The following is a 23,238-nucleotide window of genomic DNA, read 5'->3' on the forward strand; positions in this document are numbered from 1 at the left end:
CCATATTTTACTTGCCAATAAAACGTGTCAAAAAGTCAACAAATAAAATCTACCATTTGAGACTCTGGAATAACAAGTTTATACAAACTAACTTCTGATAAGTTTTTCTCAGTCTATTCTGAGTAAGAACTTTCAAAGTTTATCTTAATGAAATATCATGAGTGTGAGATTAATTAGCCAGATAGCTAATCAATTAACCTTGAACATGAATTGCATTAAGTACATGTAATATATTTCTTGGATTTATTATAAAAATGATGAGAAATTGAATAGATTGATTGCACACCAATAACTATCCCTAATACATTTTTGAGCATATTTATTCAAGTTATAGCACTTCAATAAGTAATCAGATATGGTCCATTAACATGTACATGCCAACCGATAGAAAGGTATAGTTATTAAATCTAAATCCATTGTAATTGAAACTATAAATAGATGCTAAACAAACCCAAACTCATATACAACAAATTTTCTTCTCAAGTCACCATGGGTTGTTCTAAACTAATTCTGTCAGTGTTGTGTTTGATCATCGTAAAATTTTCATCGACAAACATCGCGATAGCTAGTTTTTCTTACTATAATTCTTCTTCGGTATCACTTCCTAATGAAACAAATTGTACAACTACTAGTACTATGTATACAAACAGTAATACTACTAGTAGCAGAAGTCATACAATCTGTAGTAAAACTGCTAATAATACTATCCATACAATCAGTGATCTACTTAATCTCCTACTTGTTAAGAAATATTTTATAGTATTCTGCATATATTCACATATCCATCTCATTACTCTAGGATATACTATAGTATTAGTTTCTTGGGATATGTCATATTTTGTATTATATTTGTTTCCTTCTCTATTGTAATATATCTTGTATAAGGAGAGTAGTTTCCTTCTCTATTAGTTTCCTGGGATATGTCAGTGTTGTGTTTGATCATCGTAACATTTTCATCGACAAACATCACGATAGCTAGTTTTTCTTACTATGATTCTCCTTCGGTATCACTTCCTGATGAAACAAATTGTACAACTACTAGTACTAGCTATACAAACGGTAATACTACTAGTAGCACAAGTCATACAATCTGTAGTAAAACTGCTGATAATACTAGCCATACACTCAGTGATCTACTTAATCTCATACTTGTTAAGAAATATTCTAGAGTATTCCGCATATATTCGCATATCCATCTCATTACTCTAGGATATACTATAGTATTAGTTTCTTGGGATATGTCATATTTTGTATTATATTTGTTTCTTTCTCTATTGTAATATATCTTGTATAAGGAGAGTAGTGCTCTATTGTAAACTACACACGATCAATATACAAAGAACTGTTGATTCCATGACTACTATTGTCATGGCATCAGAGACACAAAAGATCCAATCTTCCGCTGCAAACAACTAAAATACAATTCTCCTATCAAAGTTTGAAACCCTACACATCCTTCATGTGTATCACTCGTATCCTTAATCTCGTTTACATCTGCGATATTCTATTTTATTCATCATGTCTCAAGAAGACTCTCAACCTATTACAACCAAGTTTGATGGAACCAACTATAATCATTGGTCTTTTCTTATGAGAAGCTTCCTCAAGGGAAAAGGCTTATGGAAATATGTGGATGGAACGGAAAAATGTCATGTTGCAACTAATATAGATAAATCTCCTCTCACAACCAGTGATAGTTACGGTGATTGGGAGATCAACAATCACAAGATACTAACATGGATAGGAAACACTGTGATCACATGCATCAGTATGCACCTTACCATCTTCGAAGTTTCTAAAGAAGCATGTGACTTCCTCTCCAAAAGGTATACTCAAATCAACTTTTCTAAGTGTTACAAACTCGAACAACATATTCGATCCTTGAAACAACAGAACGACCAGTCAATACCTGATTTCCATGCTGAGATGTCTATTATCTAGAATCAGCTGGCACTAATGGAACCTAAATGGATTACTGATGCACAACTGTGGGAAAAATATCGAGAAGAATCATGGTTAGTTCAACTTCTCATGGCTTTAAAGGATGAGTTTGAATCTGTTACATCGACTATTCTCCATTGTATACGTCTTCACACTGTAGAAGCTGCATTATCTGAGCTTATCACAGAAGAAACACGGAAAAGAATCAAGCTTCACATCTCAGCCGTGTTTGATGTACCTTCACGATCAAATCATAACTTCCAGAGAAATCAAACATCCTCAACAAATCGTGATATGTCTCAAGTCCAATGTCACAATTACAAGCAGCTTGGACACATTGCCAGAAATTTAACTCAACCATCTACTGTGACAAACATCATCGGCAACATCACAAGATTTGTCTTTGGACATACGGTGAACAACTGTCCATCACCAACATCCAGAAATATGCGTGAAAATAGGAGAAACTCTAATACAACATTGGCACGATTCAGTGCAACACCTGTCTCATCTGAGATTGAGAAGAAACATGATCCATATATAGATGATATCCAATAGATGATCAAACAATCCTTGTCTATTGGTAATAATCCTAGTGTAGCCTCTGGACTTGCACTTCCGCCCGGTATTTACTCAACTGGATGGTTTCTAGATTCAGGCGCCTCCAATCATATGACATTTAATTCACGGTATTTTGAAAAGTTACATTCAATAATAACTCCTAATATACATACTTCTAATGGAGAGTTTTCTTTGGTTATTAAAAAACCAGATTTTGATGAAAAATAATAAGAAGATTTTTAGAAGCCTTTTTATTATGGAGAGTTTTCTTTTATATTCTTGAGTTTTTAAAGAAAAATGATTTTGTGTGAGAAAGAAAAAAAAAGTGTACGATCATCCTTGATTTTTATAAAAGTGTTTCTGAGCAAGAATAAAGTGTAAAAGTTTCACATCCTCTCATCATGCAAGAGTGATTGTGTAAGATACTGAACTCAGCTGTTTTATCCTGGGGGCGACACGACATTGAAGAAATGCTTGCACAATCTTGGGCAGAAACGTCTTAAAGAAAGCGACCTAGTCCGCGACTCAGCCATAACAATGTTTTTTTTTTGATTATTTTGCAAGCATAATTCAGCAATTGTTCCAACAATTTTAAGACGGTTATTCTGTCGTAGATATCAAAAGAAAACGATTGCTGATACGCGATAAGTATCATTGTTTTATTTCGTTCTATAGAACTATAATCGGTATAAATTTTATTTGACGGTTGAAAATGATGCTTGAGATTTTGGGTAACCTGATACCTAGAGTTAATTTTATGTGAAGGACTAGGATTGTAAAATGGTTGATATCTTTTCACGAGCTTTTAGCATAGAAAAACATTGTTGAACATACACGAACGTTTTTTGACATGTTATAGAGTTTTATGCACATCTTTTTTACGAAAATGAATTGGGTCTTGAAATTTTAACCGAGTATATTTGACATCATGAGGATCATCACTCTAAAAGTTTCAGAATTTTTGAAGCCCGACAAATATTTTTAAAGTATTTTAGAAAATTGCACAATGTATCTGAAAAAATATTGACGGGCAGAAATTTAATCTTGATTGAATTCGCTTTTTCTTATCTTCGCGTAGAAAATTTGAATATGTTGTCACACGAAACTTGTAGATCAGGAACTTATCTTCAAAAACCATTTTGAAATTTCCTATTTGGATATTTAGTTTGAGAGATTTGGTAATTTCAAAATCGTTGTGCATGTTTGTTCAAAATATAAGACATGATACTTGAGATTAGAGAAATGTAATAAATTATATTAAAAATCTGTTTGGATTTTTATTTCTTTATACTCTTGTTTTGGTAATGAAAAAGAAGCTTATTGTTAGAAATCAAACTAATGTACCGTATGTGTTTGATAATATGCTTAGTACAAAGTTATAAATATATGTACGATTTTATAACTATATAACTTCGAATATTTGTTTGAAAATTAAGAGAAACTTGGAGTATTATATTAGTTGATTTTCAAGTAATAATGTAAGTGCATACCTTACTTATTTTTTGGTTTAAAATGCTCACATGTACATGATTGTGACAGATGAAAATTCACTTACTTGAGGAAGTTTTTATTTTCCAATGAAATAAAAATTGCGAGAGATTAATCGATGTAAGGAGCAACGGGGTTGCTGATTTCATTGTTGGTGCGCAAAGAATGGACAATGGTTTATAACCAATTGAGATTTAAAAGCAATTGAGGTATGTTTGATGAACTATTTGTAGTTATTGTAGTGATCAAATAATGACATTCTAAATTGAATAATTTGATTGTTCAATCTAAGAATAAATTTTAGGGAAACAAGATATTGAGAATTATTGTGTATGAAAATAAATATGTAACTCATATAAGTTTGGAGCTTACGAGATGGAATTTTATACGAAAAAAATGAAATAATTAGAAACCTAGTCAAAACTAATGTGATATCAACTCTCACCAAGAAATGAACATAATATTGATTATGAACTTATTTTCTATTCTTGCATGGCATTGTAAGGATATAAAATGTTATTAACAACTCTTTTCAAGCAAAGTTAATGTGAATTGTGGATACAGTGAGAGGTTGGTGTGTATTGGTGTTTTACACCATGTTTATTTTGACAGGTTATGGTTCAAAAGTTGAACCAAATCGTTTGAAAGAAAGTGGTGTTGAGATATACTCACATCACTATGATTTTCGGTATTGGTACGATCTCAAAGTTTACTTTGGGTAGAACAATCTTGTTAAAGATGTTCATACTTCCGAAATGGGAAAGACTTCTAGTTTCCGCCTATCTTGTTATTAACAAGATTGATATTAGAAATTTGTTGAATTTGATAATTGCACTACTACAAATGATAGGTTATAGTTAAAATGTTTGAATATAATATTACAATTTTATCATAACATGAATTGAATTCTGCATATTTGAAATATGAGTTTTTGTCATGCTTTTAAGAAATCAATGAGTTAGTGATGAATATACATGCTATATTTTCTTATAAACTTGGTGAAATTTTTGAGTAACATGTATGTAATCTCACCTAACTCATAAAAGCATGTACATTTTCAAATCTTACGTAACTTGCAATGATATTGGATGAAATAAAGTATTTGAGAATTTTATAAAGATGCTTCGAGTAACTTGTCTTGATATCAAATATGATTTTTGAGTAGTGAATTAGGCAATGTTGCTTTCAATAAAATTGTTTGAATTTTTTCTCTATACCGTGCCAAACGTTTTGAGTTTAGATCATTGTTTTATTAGTTTTGCACAATTTTTGGGATCTTTGGATATTTTTTTGAAATTTTTGTTTGAGTCAAAAATAGTGGGGGTTCCATACCCTATTTTTTAACAGCTTTGATTTAAAATAAAGGAACTAGAAAAATCAAGATGAACGATCCTAGAAAAGCATATTTATAGTGAGACTAAAATGTAGTCATGGATATTTTGTTGTTTATAATTTGGAAGATAACTTCTCGTAAAAGGTAACTTTGTTCATTCAAAAAATTTAATCTTTTGAAAAATAAATTCGTGAAACCTATTATCTTTAGACAAGCAAACAAAAAATTATTGACACTTGCATTCATGTCGCTAAATTAACGTACACGCTTGTTTTGTTGATGTTGGTTCTACGATGTATGATTTGTTATAGTCATAAGTAGAAATATGCACTTTTGTGTAAGTTAAAGATGAGAATCTATGTAAACCAAGCATGGAAAACTGTGTAGTTTCTACTATAAAAGAAAGCATATAAGTTATCATTTATAATTTATTATTCATTCGAATGATTTCAGAATTGATGAAAGTGAAATGCACAATACTCTTTGTTTTGTATGCATAAGTGATTTGTTGAATTTTTATTCTAACTTATAGGATGAAAATGAAATTGAGAACATGCTTAGTTCACTATTTGACATGAAAGACTTGAGTGAAGATGGTGTATGCTTTTTTAAAATGAATGTTTTCTTTTTTGGATCTATTTTATTTCAGTAAAAATATAATTTTAAAAGAGATAGAAATATATATAGTCTGAATATAAATTAGTTTCACTCATTTGGTTTAGTGCTAATGCTTTTGAGATTGTGTCTGATTGCACTAGACATGAGTATGGTAGCTCCATATGTTTCTTTGCCACAACATGATATCCTGAATCGGGTAGGGGTTGAGTTTATTTTTAATTTTTAATTTTTAAACTCTTAATGATGTTTATACCTCTATTTAGAGCGGGGTACTTTCAGGAGTACTCTTGATAATCTCACCTATATGAATGTGAAAGTGTGGCCGCTTTCTATGAGAATGTGAACAGTTCTCTAGACCATTCATTAAAACTGGGATACACGCACAGGGCCGTAATGTGCTGGCTTTAGAATTTACGCTAGTATAGTCGTGTGTGTTAAGCAATCTTTTTATCTCCTAAAGTTCAAGACTTATGTTCACTATATGGTCATATTTTAAGAGAGCCTATTAACACTACTTAAAGGTTCAAGCCGCGAGACAGCTTTGCCTATGCACAACTTTGTACATTCTTACTTAATGTAATGAAAAATATAAGTGGGAGATTGTTGGGAATATATGTTTTAAAAACATTATTTATTTCCAATAAATTAGTGTCTCATAAAAATGGTTTTAATATGGAAATTATTCTTCATCTTAAAGAATAAATTTGTTTTGAGTTAATGTCAAAAACTGTTCTTTCTTGAATGAGTTAATGATGTTAATTAACATATTAATAATGTTTTTCATTTAAGATTATATTTATTTCTTTGGTTATTAAAATTCAGATTTTGATGAAAAAGAATAAGAAAAGTTTTAAAAGCCTTTTTATTATGGAGAGTTTTCTTTTATGTTCTTGAGTTTTCAAAGAAAAATGAATTTGTGTGAGAAAGCAAAAAAAGTGTGCGATCATCCTTGATTTTTCTAAAAGTGTTTATGAGCAAAAATGAAGTGTAGAAGTTTCACATCCTCTCATCGTGCAAGAATGATTATGTAAGAGATTGAACTCGGCTATTTTGCACGCATAATTCAGCAATTGTTCCAACATCATCACCAAGCATCGTTTCCACATTCATGTCAATTCAAATAGATAAAGAGCCTTGCTGCATCACATTTAAGCTGGCTAAACAACCGAAACTTCCTTTTAATAAGAGTACCACCTTTTCAACTGCACCTTTCGATTTAATCCATTCAGATGTTTGGGGAAAGTCACCTTTTGTTTCTAAAGAAGGGGATGTATATCATTTGTCTTTTATTGACGACTATACAAGATACACTTGGGTTTATCTATTCCGTTCAATATATGATATTTTGAAAATATATACTGAGTTCTCTTTTCCATGATCAAAATCCATATCACAAAAACCATTAAAATATTTCTTGATGATCAAGGGGGGAATACATATCTAATCCATTTAAAGATTTTATCAAATCAGAAGGTATTTTTTTTCAACTTTCTTGTACAGAAACTCCTGAGCAAAACTGAAAAGACGAGGGTACCCAAATACACCATAATCTTTTATTTATCAACCTATAAGTCCGATACCAAGTGTGATCGTCTATGTACAAAGCCGAGACAATGCGACAACTTGATATTCACTTGATAATAGTTACGGTCCGAGAACGATTTACTATAGGATCAATACCAAGTGATTAAGATTAACACACAAGTGTATTTACTTTATTATAATACAAAACAATTATAATGCGGAAGTAAAGTAAATAACACAACCATTTGGCGAAGACAAATGAACTGAACATCGAGTTTCCATTGGTTTTAGGGATAATCTAGGAGCGACTAACCATTTGGCGCTCTGAACGAGTTGACTGTGTCAAGCGCCAAATCATTGGACGCTGGTTCAGGAGCGCCCAATGGTTACATGCTGGGCGCCCAATGGTTAGATCGCTTTTAGAGGGAATATTGAATCATCGTAAGGAGTGGGTGGTGGTTCGGAGTGACGTGGCACCACCTTGAATCTTGAATGACCATAGCACTCAGCCTAATATATATGCGGATGCATATATTTATAGCGAAGGTACAAGATCAATATTGAGTACCCACAACCATTTGTAGAATCTCAATTCTCTTGTAGAATTAAAATATAAGTACAGACTTCATACTTTTAATATAAAATTCATATTTATGATACGAGACACAAATGATATTATAATTTTCACCTTTAACAAAGTCCCATCACCAATAGTATGAAGAAAAAAAAAAGAAGATTTGGCTTCTAAATTCCTTGCTATGTTTGTGTCTTTTTTCCCTTGCTTTAGCAACAGAGTGAGTTGCGAGTCTTTTGGAAGATAATATGGTACCCACTCCATTTAGCTGCCCTAAATGAATGAATCCTATTATAGGTGTTGATGATTTCATTGGAGGGACTTCACCATGATAATAATGTCTACCAAATTGGCTAGGGGGTATCATAGTGTCATGTTAAAGGTCTAGATTACCCTTCTATATTTAAAAACCTCACTTCATCTCTTAAAAAGACTAAATTACTCTATAGTGAATTTTAAACCTAATCAATAAAATAAAATAAAATAATCAAAAGCAGTATTCTTTCATCTTTTCTCTTCTCCTTCAGTCTTAACCGTTCTTCTCCATTAATTTTTTTCAAACGCTTAAACCACTGGATAGATTAACCAGCATGACTTATGTAAGGTAGAATTTGTTTTTTTTGTGTTCGAATTAAGTTAGATGCATTCAAATTTAAGTTAAATTAGGGAAATCGTTGGATTTATGGTTGGTTATTCTTCAATTACCAACCGTAAATTCGATTTCTAAAGGTGTTACGGTTGGTGATTGAAGAACTACCAACCGTAAATCCTAAAAAGCTATTTCGAATATCCAGTTACAGTTCAAATTGTAACCGTAAAAATGTTTACGGTTAGTATCGATTTTAACAGTACCAACCGTAAAAATTCCTAAATGAAAATAATCTAAGATTTTGAGTTTGATTACGGTTGGTTTTGACTTAAGAGTTATCAACCGTAAATAGTTACGGTTGAATACTAGCCAACCGTATTTTATTTATGGTTCGTCTCATAAGATAACAATGCAACTGTAACTGGTTTTCCCCAATTTTAACCAGTTACGGTTGGATGTTCATCAGATACGAACCGTAGATGGCCCCTACAGTTGGCTTCTATGGTTCATTCCAACCGTAAATGACCCCTACGGTTGGCTTCTATGGTTAATTCCAACTGTAAATCGCCCTGAAATTGACATTGGAGCTAAGAGATCAGCCACAGTAGGATCTCTATCATGGGGAATCTGTAAAATATGATTTCTCTAATCACATAGAGATTTACCCACCTCCAAGTTGTCACTGAAATCAGTCATTTCGGCTGAATAAATCAAAATTTAGGGTTTTGAAATAAATCTCCAAAAACAAAAAAAAAAAACTCTCTATTTTATCTCTACTCCAAACCTAATTCTTAATGTGATTTAATTTTTTTCACTAAGGATAAAAAGAAGTTCATTAATCTGATGATTAGCTAATTAAAATAACAACACTAACTAAATGAGAACTTTTAACATTATGATAAATATTAGATAAAGGGTTTTTGGATTCGGATTTGCTACATACACTGAAGCACAAGCACCGGGCACCGAGACCAATCACACGGACACTGTAATGACCCGTCCCTCCACCGATACTGTCCCCACTTAGCCACTGCGGTTATCCGGCAGTGTGGGGTTTTCAACGGGCATCGTTGCGGTAATCCAGCAGTAACTTCCCGGATGGTCACCCATCCCTGGATTGCTCCCGCCCGAGCACGCTTAACTGCAGAGTTTTCTGCCAACTCTGGAGCCAATTGTGCTGAAAAGGCCTCGGTGTTAGGGAAGGACAAATCATTACTTATATTCCATTCGGCCAACCACTGCCGAATATCGGGGTATTACAATACCACCACCTCAAATTGGAGCCGTCCTCGGCTCCAGAATATATTCGCAAGCTCAGATCTCCGACGTTCCCTACCTCTCATGAGAAGTACCTGGAACAACCCCGTCCAGCGTACCTTCTCACCCTCGGCAGGTGAACCGTCGTCGGCTCTGATACCATTTGTAATGACCCGTCCCTCCACCGATACTGTCCCCACTTAGCCACTGCGGTTATCCGGCAGTGTGGGGTTTTGAACGGGCATCGCTGCGGTAATCCAGCAGTAACTTCCCGGATGGTCACCCATCCCTGGATTGCTCCCGCCCGAGCACGCTTAACTGCAGAGTTTTCTGCCAACTCTGGAGCCAATTGTGCTGAAAAGGCCTCGGTGTTAGGGAAGGACAAATCATTACTTATATTCCATTCGGCCAACCACTGCCGAATATCGGGGTATTGTACCGATATTAGGACAAATCATTAGGGAAGGACAAATCATTACTTAATACCCCGATATTCGGCAGTGGTTGGCCGAATGGAATATAAGTAATGATTTGTCCTTCCCTAACACCGAGGCCTTTTCAGCACAATTGGCTCCAGAGTTGGCAGAAAACTCTGCAGTTAAGCGTGCTCGGGCGGGAGCAATCCAGGGATGGGTGACCATCCGGGAAGTTACTGCTGGATTACCGCAGCGATGCCCGTTGAAAATCCCACACTGCTGGATGACCGCAGTGGCTAAGTGGGGACAGTATCGGTGGAGGGACGGGTCATTACAAATGGTATCAGAGCCAACGATGGTTCACCTGCCGAGGGTGAGAAGGTACGCTGGACGGGGTTGTTCCAGGTGCTTCTCATGAGGGGTAGGGAACGTCGGAGATCTGAGCTTGCGAATATATTCTGGAGCCGAGGACGGCTCCAATTTAAGGTGGTGGTATTGTAATACCCCGATATTCGGCAGTGGTTGGCCGAATGGAATATAAGTAATGATTTGTCCTTCCCTAACACCGAGGCCTTTTCAGCACAATTGGCTCCAGAGTTGGCAGAAAACTCTGCAGTTAAGCGTGCTCGGGCGGGAGCAATCCAGGGATGGGTGACCATCCGGGAAGTTACTGCTGGATTACCGCAACGATGCCCGTTGAAAACCCCACACTGCCGGATAACCGCAGTGGCTAAGTGGGGACAGTATCGGTGGAGGGACGGGTCATTACAAATGGTATCAGAGCCGACGACGGTTCACCTGCCGAGGGTGAGAAGGTACGCTGGACGGGGTTGTTCCAGGTGCTTCTCATGAGGGGTAGGGAACGTCGGAGATCTGAGCTTGCGAATATATTCTGGAGCCGAGGACGGCTCCAATTTAAGGTGGTGGTATTGTAATACCCCGATATTCGGCAGTGGTTGGCCGAATGGAATATAAGTAATGATTTGTCCTTCCCTAACACCGAGGCCTTTTCAGCACAATTGGCTCCAGAGTTGGCAGAAAACTCTGCAGTTAAGCGTGCTCGGGCGGGAGCAATCCAGGGATGGGTGACCATCCGGGAAGTTACTGCTGGATTACCGCAGCGATGCCCGTTGAAAACCCCACACTGCCGGATAACCGCAGTGGCTAAGTGGGGACAGTATCGGTGGAGGGACGGGTCATTACAGACACAGGAAAAAATTCTGTGTATTGGGATAGAGATGGGCAGAAGTGGCTCCCGCTCCTCCTCTCTCACGGTACCCACTTCGGTGCTACTCATTCGGTGCATCTATACATTATATTATACCGGCCCCTGATAGTTTCAAGTAGAGTTGGCAAACAAGCCAAAACCCGCGGGTTAACCCGTTCCCGGCCCGTAAAAACCCGAACCCGGCTCGATTTGTTTTGAAACAAGCCGGGTTCGGGTTGGAGAAATGTCGGCTTGTGAGTAAAAGGGTTAACCCGTCCCGGCCCGTGAACCCGCGGGTTCAACCTGTAAACCCGAATAACATTTGCCACCACAAATGTGCGTGAGACTTAGTAAAATGAAATGACAACAATACCAGAACAGTGGTTAACTCATACCATTGCCATCTCCAGCGAATATTGGAACATCGAATATAGGTAAGAAACTTAACTCTGGGTTTATTAGTTTGCATTACAGTAAGAATAAGTATAATGCTTGCTAGTCTCAATTCGTAGTATTGGGTGTCGAGCTATATTCTTTACTCTTAACTCGTGGAGATATTTGTAATCAGTAATCACTATAAGGTATAAGTTATCCGAGAAACTAATTCAGTTGATTGTTGTTTGCAGGAAGTGGTGGATATTCGTATTTGTATGAGCCACTTTGGTGGGCAGGAATGATAACAAGTAAGTCTTTGAATAACTGACTTTGACTACAATGCATTTTACGGGGCAGCTGTTTTATCATTCCGTGTGTTCTTGTGTTATTAGTTTATGTTCGCTGAATGTATGAGGATCAGTTGTACATGTCGTGTTTTGCAAACATTAGTAATATGGCTTATTTTCGACATTTTATTACGAAATCTAGGAGTGATGAATTTCCAGCAACTTGGGTTGAAACTGGTCATATGCTTATCTTTGTTAGCAAAATTTTATGACCCTGAAGAGAGATTTGGGGCCTGCTGAAAGAATCAAACTGGGGGGTTAATATGTAAAAGGAAAAAACTTGGGTGTTAGACCATCTCTGTGAAAGTCAATGATACAGAAGTTTCATCGCGGATGATAACTTTCAGGATCCTATAGAGGCATGCTGATATTAAGTTAGGTCTGCAACATTGTGGTCAAACTAGTTTCTTCTTACTGAAATGTGTTCGATCATTTGACAAATGCCGAAGAAAACACAAATATAGGTCTAAGTTAATCATACTAGTACGAAGACAAAGAAATGATTATCCAACCTTTCTAGTATCAGTTGGTAAAATCGACAAAGATTACAATATATGTCCGTTGGTCTTAAGCATATGTTCCCTGGTGAGCTGGTCATTGTTATGTTTTATTCGTGCAATCTTGTTTGTTGGATATACCAAGCTTGTTATTTGCTTTCTGCCGGCATTTTGAGTGGTCGACCATTTAACTCTGCCATATAAAGTTCATTGAGGAATGAATTCAAGTTGCAGGGTATTCTCTTTCAAGACTACGTAGTCTACGTTATTAAGGAATGAATCCATGCCCAGGTGATAAGTTTCTTACTAGAGCAAGAAATCTCAGCGAATATAGGTGATTCTCTTAGAAATTTATACCAATCATCCAAATTAATGTATGTAGAAATATATGATCTTAAAAAGTGAGTCAGATTTTACGCTTTCCTAAACATGTAAGGAACCAGTATCAAGATCAACGTACTTCATCTAACAAAGGCATGATTTTCTTCTTTAGTTCCTTATCTTCAGTTCAGAAACGGGCGGGCTAACCCGTGAACCCGCGGGTTCAACCCGTTACGGGCACGGGTTGAAGAAAAGACAACCCGTGAAGAATTTTAACCCGCGGGTTTCAACCCGTATTAACCCGAACCCGTGGAACCCGTAACGGGCAAGCCCTGACCCGCCGTTTTGCCAGCTCTGGTTTCAAGTTTCAACAGCCCCTTCTCGTAGGATTCTAAATGAATACGTGCTACAGGTATAAGTTTGGAGTTATGACACTTTAAACATCCAATCCAAGGGATAAGATTGTGAAGTTATGTTCACAAAACCTTAACAACCCAAACCACCGAGAGATCTTGTCAGTAATCAGCTTATCTCTTGCTGCTGCTTTTACATGGTAGTTGCAAGTTGGTAGTTGTTAGTACTTGATTTTTTTTTTTCCTCGAATCGGTTGAACCCCAAATTTGTCGAGGAGTTTCAATATAGAAAAGACCTAGAAAACAAAGCAATAGCTCCTAACCTATTCTTTTGAACGGCAATAGCAGCAGAAAGAAGTCAAAAGAGGAGCGCGCCGGAGTAGAGAGAGATGCAGAGAGACGTTGAGAACTTTAATTCATACAATTATGGTGATGGAACATACTGGGATGCTCGTTACATTAAAGAAGCTGGAGCTTTTGATTGGTATCAGCGTTACTCCTCTCTTCGTCCCTTCTTTCTCAAATTCATTCCTTTCTCTTCTCGTATCCTCATGGTTGGCTGCGGCAATGCTGGTAATCTCTCTTATACATATATATTTCATATGCTCATCTATGTTTGATGTCTTAGATCAATCAAATTTAGGGTTTTGTTGATCTTGGTCTGTTGGAATTGTGACTAATCGAGATGAATTTAGTTAGTTAACATATATTTGATTACTCGCATGTAACTTTTCCACTGTTCTTGGATGAATTGAATTTTAGGTTCAGGCACCTCATCTATATAGTAGCACTGTGAATATTGCAAATCAACTCATTGAAGTGGGGATAAAATAGATGAGTTTGTACTATGTTGCCAAAATAATCTGATTGCTTGAGTAGCACATTGTATGACTTATCATGTTGGGAAACAATCCATGGGAGAACCCTGGGTTATTCCTAGTTGCCTCCAGCTCCAGGAGTGTGGGAAAGTTTTTGATCCCAAAGTAGCATTTGTCTTTGTAATTCGCTCTTTGCGCCAAAGAAGGGCGACTGGGGGGATGTTGTTAGTCCCTCTTTTCCATCCAGTTGAAATGTCAAGGAAACCACGTTAGAGATTGTATGATACGTATCTGTTTTTTTAATCGATAAAGTACTCCGAAATAGAGGAGGCATAGGAGCACTCAAAGATTACACGATTCTTTGTTTATTCTCTTTCCTGCAAAAGTAGCATCTGAATTTATAACATCCCAACTTATTACATCGTGAATTGTTTCAGCTAATTTGGTACTCAGTTTAATGACTGGCGACAATCCTGAGATATGTTTTGTTTTTATTTGCAGTTTTGTCAGAGGATATGGTAAAGGATGGATACGAAGATATTATGAACACTGACATATCCTCAGTGGCCATCGAGATGATGAAGAAGAAGTACAAGGACATTCCTCAACTGAAATGTATCCTAATTAAATAAAAACTATTTCTAGTTTTAGGTTGTGATATATATCTTACATTATCTTTCATAATGAAACCAATGATCCTTATGTATGTCAACAGACATGACAATGGACGTAAGGGATATGAGTTTCTTTCAAGATGATTCATTTGACTGTGTCGTAGACAAAGGTATTGTCTTGTCTATTAAAAAGATAAAAATGAAAGCATGTTAAATTATAAGGTGATGAGCTGACACATTTTTTTTTTGTTTTTCTGATTACCTAACTACCACATCTTTGGTTGCCGTTCATCCTTCATCTAGGCACTCTTGATTCGTTGATGGTAAGACCTGAGATTCAAGTGTTCTTGATTCAAGATTTGTTTAAACAATCTAATTCTGACATTTTAGTTTTCTTTGAATTCTAGTGTGGTACGGATGCTCCGCTTAGTGCTGCCCAAATGCTAGGGGAAGTGAGCAGGTTTAGGCTTCATCGTCTCAGGAGATGAATATAGTAAACTACTTCTGTAGTATAGGATTCAATTTGCAGTTCCTATTTGGTCGTTAATTTTTTCTATTTGCAGTTCCTCTATCTAACACATAGTCTTTCTTGCTTGTAGGCTTATTAAAGCTGGGGGGATCTATATGTTGGTATACCTTGAAATTGTCCTCTTTTATATACTTATTTTTGTTCGTTATTTGATATTCTGCAAGCTAATAGGTTGTTTTTCCTATTTACAGATAACTTATGGTGATCCAACTGTAAGGGTTCCACATTTAAATCGTCATGGATATAACTGGAAAATTACATTGTACATCATACGTGAGTTTTGACTTCCTTCCCCATCTCTTGCCAACATGCTGCTTGAATGGTTTTTATATTTTCATTTGATCTTTCACCATATTTGTGCTACTCCTGTTTATATTCTACATTTGTATTTCCACACTGTTGAGTCAACCATCTTCCAAAAAATTTCCTGGTAATTCTTCTGTTTCTTCAGTTTACAATGTTAGATGTTGGTGTTGGATGACCTTCATAGAAAATTTGTTGTTGCATGTTTGATTCTTAGAATGAACTCTAGTTTCCCTTCCAGCAGAAGAGTGTAGTGGTTGAAATTATCATAAGACTTTCTCTCTCTTCACGAAGTATGCTCTTCCTATAATGGATTTTTCACGTTTGCAGAAATCTTTCTTAGTCTTAGTCATGGTCAAACATGAAATGGATTTAAATGAGGTCAACTGAACTCCCCAAGGATTGTTAATTGGATGATGATTCATGCAATAAAAACTGATTGGTTTTGTCCTATAGGCTGCTTCCGTGCATTTTGTGTCTAGAAGCATGCAAAGGATGTGTCAGAGTAACCAGCAGGCTGCTAACCCTTGATAGCATCCTTGTTGTGCTTCTTTAACACACAATTGTGCTATCAATAGGGTCCTCCATAGGCAGTGACTTAAGTCCTGCTTGCGGTTCTCTTAAGCTAACTTATCTTCACAGAGATAAATTGAATGTTTTCCTATTTATATTCCCCTAGGTATTGTAAGTAGTCCATTAGCTAATTTGCTAATCCAATGGAAGCACTCATGCTGCTCATTAAATGCTTTCTTCCAGTATTAATTAAGACCAGCTTATGGTAGTGTTAGCAAGGTATGCCATTGTGGTTTTGATGCATTGTGCGTTGCTAGCAGCGTTCAACTTCTTGCAACTGAGTCCACCTCCTGTATTTGTTTGATTGTGCTATATTTGGCTGTTCTACCTCGTCATTTTTAATCGCTTCTCTTTACTTTTCTTCCGTTTGTTTTCTCTTCTTTCCTTTCCTTTCTATCCTTTTAATTTTTACTTTGATTTTTGCAGCCAGACCAGGTTTTGTAAAGCCAGATGGCACTAGTTCGTCATCAGAATCGATCCTGGAACCTGTTCCTATCACGGAGAACGGTCGTCTTCCTGCAGGTTTTGTTCTCGAAGATCCAGAGTCCCGTTATATTTATGTATGCCAGAAAATGGGTGAAGGTGACCCGACCGCCCATTTTGAAGCGGAAAGTGTTTTACCCCTATAACACGAGGGCTGGACACTGTCAGACTCATATCATAGTTTATAATTCAAACTCCATAAATTATCCAAAATCATAACTGAAGCCCCAATTGGCAGCATTTTGGATGTGGTAGCGTTTTCCCAAGTGATAATTTTGGTGTATTGAAATTTTAACTCCCAGAAATTTTTACTTCTACCTTGTAGTCTTTCTTTGGATTTATTAGTAGGAATGAAGTGGACTGTGTCCCCAAAACCCTAGACATAATAGATAGAAATTGTGTTGTTTTGTGCTCATGGATTGTATGAATTTGACTTATGAGGTGTATTATGCATTCAATTGAAACACTTTTCCTATTTCCTTGGCTTAGTCTTTTACTTTTTTTCGTTAATAATGCACCCTTTCTATTTCCTGTATATGGTGTAATTTTGTCGTCGATTCTGGACATGATTAAATCTTCTCATAGCTCATTAGTGGAGCTTGACTTTTCACCATAGAAATTCCAACTCTCTTTACTATATTTATAAGTAACGAATCCAATGTTACATTGTCAATACATCCTTCTTCAAGCTTTTCCATGAGAACAGTCTCATATAGAAATTTGTATAGCCGTTAACATTCTAAATCAGTCTATGATACAACCCTTTGCAGATTTTGGGCTGAGGTTGCCAGTTCACTGCAACGGCTAAGAAAGCATAAGAATATTTTGATAAAGTTTATAGTAATTTATTTCAGGCTTCAACAACTAACAGAATAATGCTTGGTTCTCTGCATAATGCAGCAGCACCAACATTTATATACTAGTTGGATGCAACATGCCTAACATGGCATGTGGGAACCCTGGAATTCATGTGCTTCACTCTATTATTATTTAAAGTTACTGAGATATTAAAAAAGCGGATCTTGATAACGTAATAAATAAATAAAAAATTAAGTATTTGTTCCATTTAAAAGTTAACCAAAGAAAAAAAATCAACATCCTTTTTTAAGTTTCTTCTACTTTTTGTACACCAAAAAAACATAAAAATACATATATCTACATACATTTTGCTTTCCTGTATACATAAATTCAAGCAATGAATCCAAAGTTACACTCAAGTAGAAGCTGTACTTGGACAATTTTGCATGCCTGTTGGTTTACCTCCACTAGTATGGACCTTGCAGTTTTCTCAATGATATGCTTGTAAGCTTGAGCTATACGAAACTGCCGAAGATGCAAATCCACACTCTGCAGCTTTACTTGGGAACTGGTGCTGGTTTACCTCTTAGTGTGCACCATGCCGTTTTCTCCGTTGCATATACCCGTAAGCACGAACCAATCGTTTACGGAATCGTCGAAGATTCAAATCCACACTCTGCCCGTCTAAATAGATCTTTTTAGTATACTCCCATCCTTTAGCATTAACACTATCGGGATCAGCAAGGACTGGATCGTCTTCGCTGTATTTACCATACAAAGAGCTTTCTTTTGGTAGGATTTTGTAGGGGATGTACTCGAGTCCAAGTTTAATGGATGGATCACCGTAGTAAGTTTCTGCAGCCCAATCTGTTCCAAGAGGGATAACTTGGATAAATACAGAACCTGGTTTCATGAACATGAAATGTGTCATTGCAGCTCCATGAACACCAATCATGACATCACTGGAATTGAGTACTCGATATATCTTGGCTAACTCTGTCCTTGGATTTGGATACAGCACTTCTACCTGAAAGCCAATAGCTTCAGCTAATTCCACCATATCTTCTTCATTGTTTATCGACCTCGAACCATTTCTAGATATTATCACTAGTTTCGGCTTTGTCTTTAAATCTGCTTGCTTTATTTCTTCTTCTTCTTCTCTCAAAGAAGCCATCCACGGAGGTAATGAAGACATGTTTGCCTTCAATTCAGCTTCTTCCTCATCTAACAACCCGCTGATTCTAGGCCAGTACGCCCGATCAAGAAGCTCGCGAAAATCTCGAATTGACGTATTCTTCCCCTGCATCAATGAACTATCCACTGCAAGTTCATCGTGAATTTGAAGACCAACAATAGCCTCGGGGAAACAATGCGTTCTATTATCAGCAAAGTAATCAATCACTGGATAATCAGTAAGCTGAGATAGAATATTCTCATACTTTGTAAACCACCACTCATGATATTCCACAATAACGAAAACAACTTGCTTCTTCAAGTGTTGTGAAGTGATGAATAAAGGAAGAATCCCATCATTGAACTCATGGTAAACATTTCCAGTTAAACCTCCATTAGAAAAGAAAACAGCTGGAACCGAGTGTTTAACTTGACATGGATTTGAATCTGCTTTATTCTTCTTGGATTTCTTTACAGCAAATAAGTCTAATTCATCAATTCTTTCCATTGTGTTCTTCTCCCATTTTCTAGTATAGGGTTTGATCTTTTCATGTTGTATGATTAGTTCACCTTTTTGTTTCTGTAGTTTTCTTCCATTACTGATGTTTTTGGATGAGTAGAGATATATTGATTTTGAAATAGAGTGAGTTCTTATATCCCCTTTCATGAAACAAACATCTGAACGAATACTACTTCTATCACAGCATATATTACCTACAAAAAACAGGAAAACATCAAAGATTGAACTACAGCCATTTCAAAATTAAAATCATGGGTTTTGAGAAAAACCCACTTACCAGGTGTAATCGAAGCACAAATAGGAACATAATCTCTTGTTGTATCAAAGAAGTAACCATCATTTCCTACTGCAAAAGTATCTGCCATGAACAAAGAGTAAAGTAGTACCATGAGTCGAGAGATTCAAAACAAAAATAAAATCAAAAATCAAAAGATACCCATTTACAGAGAGATTAAAGAGAAAGGGAACTTACAGAGAGTGAAGAGATGAGGTGCAAAGACCAAGCAACAAGATAGAAGAACTAAAAGGAATAGAAACACAAATTTGGGTTTTTTACAGTAGAAATAGTTGTTATTTCCGAATTCAAAGATAAGGGTCTGTGAATCTTCATCTCCTTGCTGTTGTTGCTGTTTGATTAGTAAACTAGGTTTCTTAAGTTGATGATAACGTTGGTATCTAACCATCTTTGTTTCTTTTAAGTTCTCTTTATGAACAGAGAAAGAGTGATAGAGAAGAAGAGAAATGGAAACAGAGAGAAGCTTAATTAGAAGTGTGATGAGGAGAATAAGTAGGGTGAGTTATGAGAAAGAGTCCTGTTGTAACTCTCTGTTTGTATAGAGAAAGAGAGGCTGTCAAAGCTGTGGGTTTTGCTGGAGATTGGTGTATGGTCAAAGAAAGCGTGTTAAGATGGAGAAGAGAAGATTTAAGAGAGAGTTGGGCGAGGCCTCCTTTGCTGAACAAGGAAATGAGTGAAAGTGTAAAGGAAATGACATAACAATCTGATTTGAATAGAAGACTCTTCTTCCTTATAGGAGGATGCTTAGCTTACAGCCTATGGCCCTATAGAGACAGAAGCTAATCACACTTCCTTCTTATTATGCTTTCTTTTTTTCTTATTGGTAAACAGTCATTTATCTTTATTTTTATTCTGTTAAAAAATCACTTTCTTTTGTTTTATGAAAAGGAAAAATCAGATGGGGGACCACAATCACGTGCAAAAGATTGGATTTTCATTCTGATTGTTAGATTAATTACTGAAAGTAAAGAGTTAAAGATCTAAGGGCGAGTATGTGCCAATTATTTTGAAATGAGTTTCAGTTCCTAAGCCTTATTGAACGTGGGTGAAATTACCTTATTTTTGTTATTTGTATCTAGAGTTGAATATGATGCATGGTCTTGCAGTACCTGCTTGATTTGGTTGGCCGTATCACCCGTACAGCTCTGCCCCTTCCTCTCCCTCGCGCTTAAAAAAAAAAAAAGAGATAAAAAATCAGGCTGATAGCATTCTCACCATTCATATTATTATTATTATTTTATTTTATTTTTGCCTCTGTGACGTAACAATTATGACCAATACTTTGCGACACGTAGCGAAAGATGGGGTACATTTTGAGGACATAAAGTTTTTTATAAAGATAAAAAAACCTTTCGAGTTTTCCTAGACTAGTTCAAATCGGATTTTATGTTCTCCATATGCTCTCAATCATTTCACTGAGTTTTGAGTTCATCTAGTTATAGTTAGCTCATGTTTATGTTTGGTTTATAGTTGTAGTTTTGACGGTTTCTTGTTTTTCATACAATACCAATCTTACATTTGGGTGGTGGTCTGATCAATGCTTGCTTCAAGGTTGGTGAGGATTATCTTCGACGGGTATAAAAACTCGGACAATTTTTCATACGACTTCATTATTTTTCGTTTGGTAAAGATTCACATCAACCATCTTCTAACACTTTTTTTTGAAAGGAAATATTCTCAGGTCGTGGATTATGCATCAACGTTCCAAGACCTCCTTATGTAATGGGTTATCTACGGATCAACCCTTAGTCAGTGGACGTTAGTAAAGCCTATCCTGGCTCGGTTACAGGAAGGGTCAAGTTTATTAAACTCTAGCTATAGACAATTCGTCATTGGTGGATCGATGTGTTAATCATGCCTATTTTTAGTGATTAATTATCATATACACAAGAATTCTGGGCAAATAAGTTCTCATATTGCTATATAGTACCTTAAAACTCCGGCATCAAACAAAAAGTTAAATTGAGCATTCTTATTGATTCTGAGACATTTTTTGGACAAATGGATTTGTGCAAGGAGGTTTAAAATCGGAAGTTTGTATAGAATCAAACGTCATATGGTTCATACCACCGAAACCCATTAAAGACCTTAGCATGGATGTTGTCATTAAGGTGCTATGCTTCATCATTCTATCATAAAATTTATTTCGGAAATAAAAATTATGATCTTGGTATCCTACAATACAACCACATCTTTCTGTAAACTACATATTCGTAATGGCTGCTTCTAATGGTGTACTTCTAAATTGGTTTTTTTCTCAAATAGAAAGGCTTGGAGGTCGTCCTTCTAGAGAGAGTAAGAAATAATGCTTTCTTCAAGCAATTCCGTGCCAAGCAGTTCCAGAGGTCGTTGTCTCCTCAACAGTTGAGTTTAGTTATTCCTTATGGGCCACTACTTCCATCTTTGAACTTTAGGAAATGAATCTGCAGAAGCTCGAGATGGGACTCATTCACTCAAATCATAAGAGAAAAAACTTCAATCATACGCCTCTAGTTCCACTATTTTCAAGGAAACTCTCAAGGTAAAGGAAGAAATTATAGTCAAAAGCAATGCTTGATCCTGGTTGAGAGTCGTTATTTTTAGATTTGCGCTGCTTTTGAAGAATCTTGATCACGGTGTCATGGTGGTTGTTTCAACATGAGCATATATTGTTTAATTAGAGCACAAGGAATTAAATCTTTTCTCTCATAACAACTTAAAAATAAAATGACACATAAAAGATAATTTCATTACCTGATCTCTCATAATAAGTGAGACATATCTTTATACAACCTAGAAATTTCGGAAAATTAATTTTATAATATACTTAGGAAATATCCCAAGATATCTAGAAGACCTGAATTAGGTCGCAACAACATTAGTGTGACACCCCGTGAAATCTCGCCTCTAGCACTGTGTTGCGCAGGCCAAAGCTCACTGATGCGCCGTTTCGAAGCACCGAATGGGTTGTAAAACTTCAAGGTTTACCAGGTAAATGTCTGTCGCTTTGCCTTTCTAGACATGATTTGCAAGCATGATACCTGCACGTAATTTTTATACATAGTTCCACATTGTTCCAACTTATCGTTGTTCTACTAAGAGTATATACATTTTGCAGGCATCACAGACTTCTGAGTTTTTTCCAAGCATTTGGCCATGCCATCGGTCATTGCAACCATATTCTCGGCTTCCGTACTTCGCTTCGGCATTGAGCTGGATGCATGCACCGATCTTCATAGTGTAAAGGGTACATCATCCAGGCCCATGAAAAATTTAGCGTGCATCATTCCTATGATGCAAGTGGTTTATGCAAGCTCCTCTAATTTGCAATATTTGTTATCTCCTTTTCTTAGCCATCCCCAATTCACAATAAGTGTATGTCAACATTGAACGGCTTGATAGGCAATATGAACATCCAAGAAATGGACCATAGCTACCTCATCAAGCGAGGCAATAATCATTTCTTGTCTTACACGCCGAGCCAATATGATATGAATTACCAAAATGTCGCAATCATTTCTTAATTAAAAGGTATAAGCGTCAAAGTGTTGAACCACAAATGCAACGCACTGTGGCATCCAACATACACATCTGATACCATGAATGAATCAAGAACAAACCGTAGTTCATCAATTTCCGAACAAACAACCAAAATCAACTCGTATTGCAAGGTAAAAATATCAAGTAAAGCCTAGTCCATATAGATCAAGGGACTTTCGCGAGATATGGACAAGACTATGCATAGCTAATTC

General features: G+C 36.2%; 2 protein-coding genes across 2 annotated transcripts; one reads left to right on the forward strand and one right to left on the reverse strand.

Moving 5' to 3' along the window:
- Positions 1-13,496: 13,496 nt before the first annotated feature.
- On the forward strand, positions 13,497-17,196 carry LOC113320737 (EEF1A lysine methyltransferase 4-like). The gene is made up of 8 exons (XM_026568629.1): positions 13,497-13,974; positions 14,721-14,834; positions 14,935-15,003; positions 15,137-15,156; positions 15,241-15,293; positions 15,433-15,463; positions 15,554-15,635; positions 16,665-17,196. Exons 1-8 carry the CDS (start codon positions 13,791-13,793, stop codon positions 16,865-16,867), a joined length of 756 nt encoding a protein of 251 aa, XP_026424414.1. The 5' UTR covers positions 13,497-13,790; the 3' UTR covers positions 16,868-17,196.
- A 559-nt stretch (positions 17,197-17,755) lies between these two features.
- Positions 17,756-20,260, reverse strand: LOC113322191. The gene is made up of 3 exons (XM_026570234.1): positions 19,685-20,260; positions 19,490-19,570; positions 17,756-19,406 (listed from the first exon to the last, which is right to left on the reverse strand). The coding sequence occupies exons 1-3, from the start codon at positions 19,893-19,895 to the stop codon at positions 18,106-18,108; spliced, it is 1,593 nt and encodes a 530-aa protein (XP_026426019.1). The 5' UTR covers positions 19,896-20,260; the 3' UTR covers positions 17,756-18,105.
- Positions 20,261-23,238: the final 2,978 nt, after the last annotated feature.

Source organism: Papaver somniferum, chromosome 11, assembly GCF_003573695.1.
Source record: "Papaver somniferum cultivar HN1 chromosome 11, ASM357369v1, whole genome shotgun sequence".
NCBI classification, from domain to species: Eukaryota; Viridiplantae; Streptophyta; class Magnoliopsida; order Ranunculales; family Papaveraceae; genus Papaver; species Papaver somniferum.

Coding starts and splice junctions, on each gene's coding strand:
- LOC113320737 (XM_026568629.1), top strand. CDS start 13,791: ATGCAGAGAGACGTTGAGAACTTTAATTCATACAATTATGGTGATGGA. Junction 15,294..15,432: donor ATGCTAGGGGAAGTGAGCAG/GTTTAGGCTTCA, acceptor TCTTGCTTGTAG/GCTTATTAAAGCTGGGGGGA. Junction 15,636..16,664: donor AATTACATTGTACATCATAC/GTGAGTTTTGAC, acceptor TGATTTTTGCAG/CCAGACCAGGTTTTGTAAAG.
- LOC113322191 (XM_026570234.1), bottom strand. CDS start 19,895: ATGGTTAGATACCAACGTTATCATCAACTTAAGAAACCTAGTTTACTA. Junction 19,571..19,684: donor ACCTCATCTCTTCACTCTCT/GTAAGTTCCCTT, acceptor TGTTCATGGCAG/ATACTTTTGCAGTAGGAAAT. Junction 19,407..19,489: donor TTGTGCTTCGATTACACCTG/GTAAGTGGGTTT, acceptor TGTTTTTTGTAG/GTAATATATGCTGTGATAGA.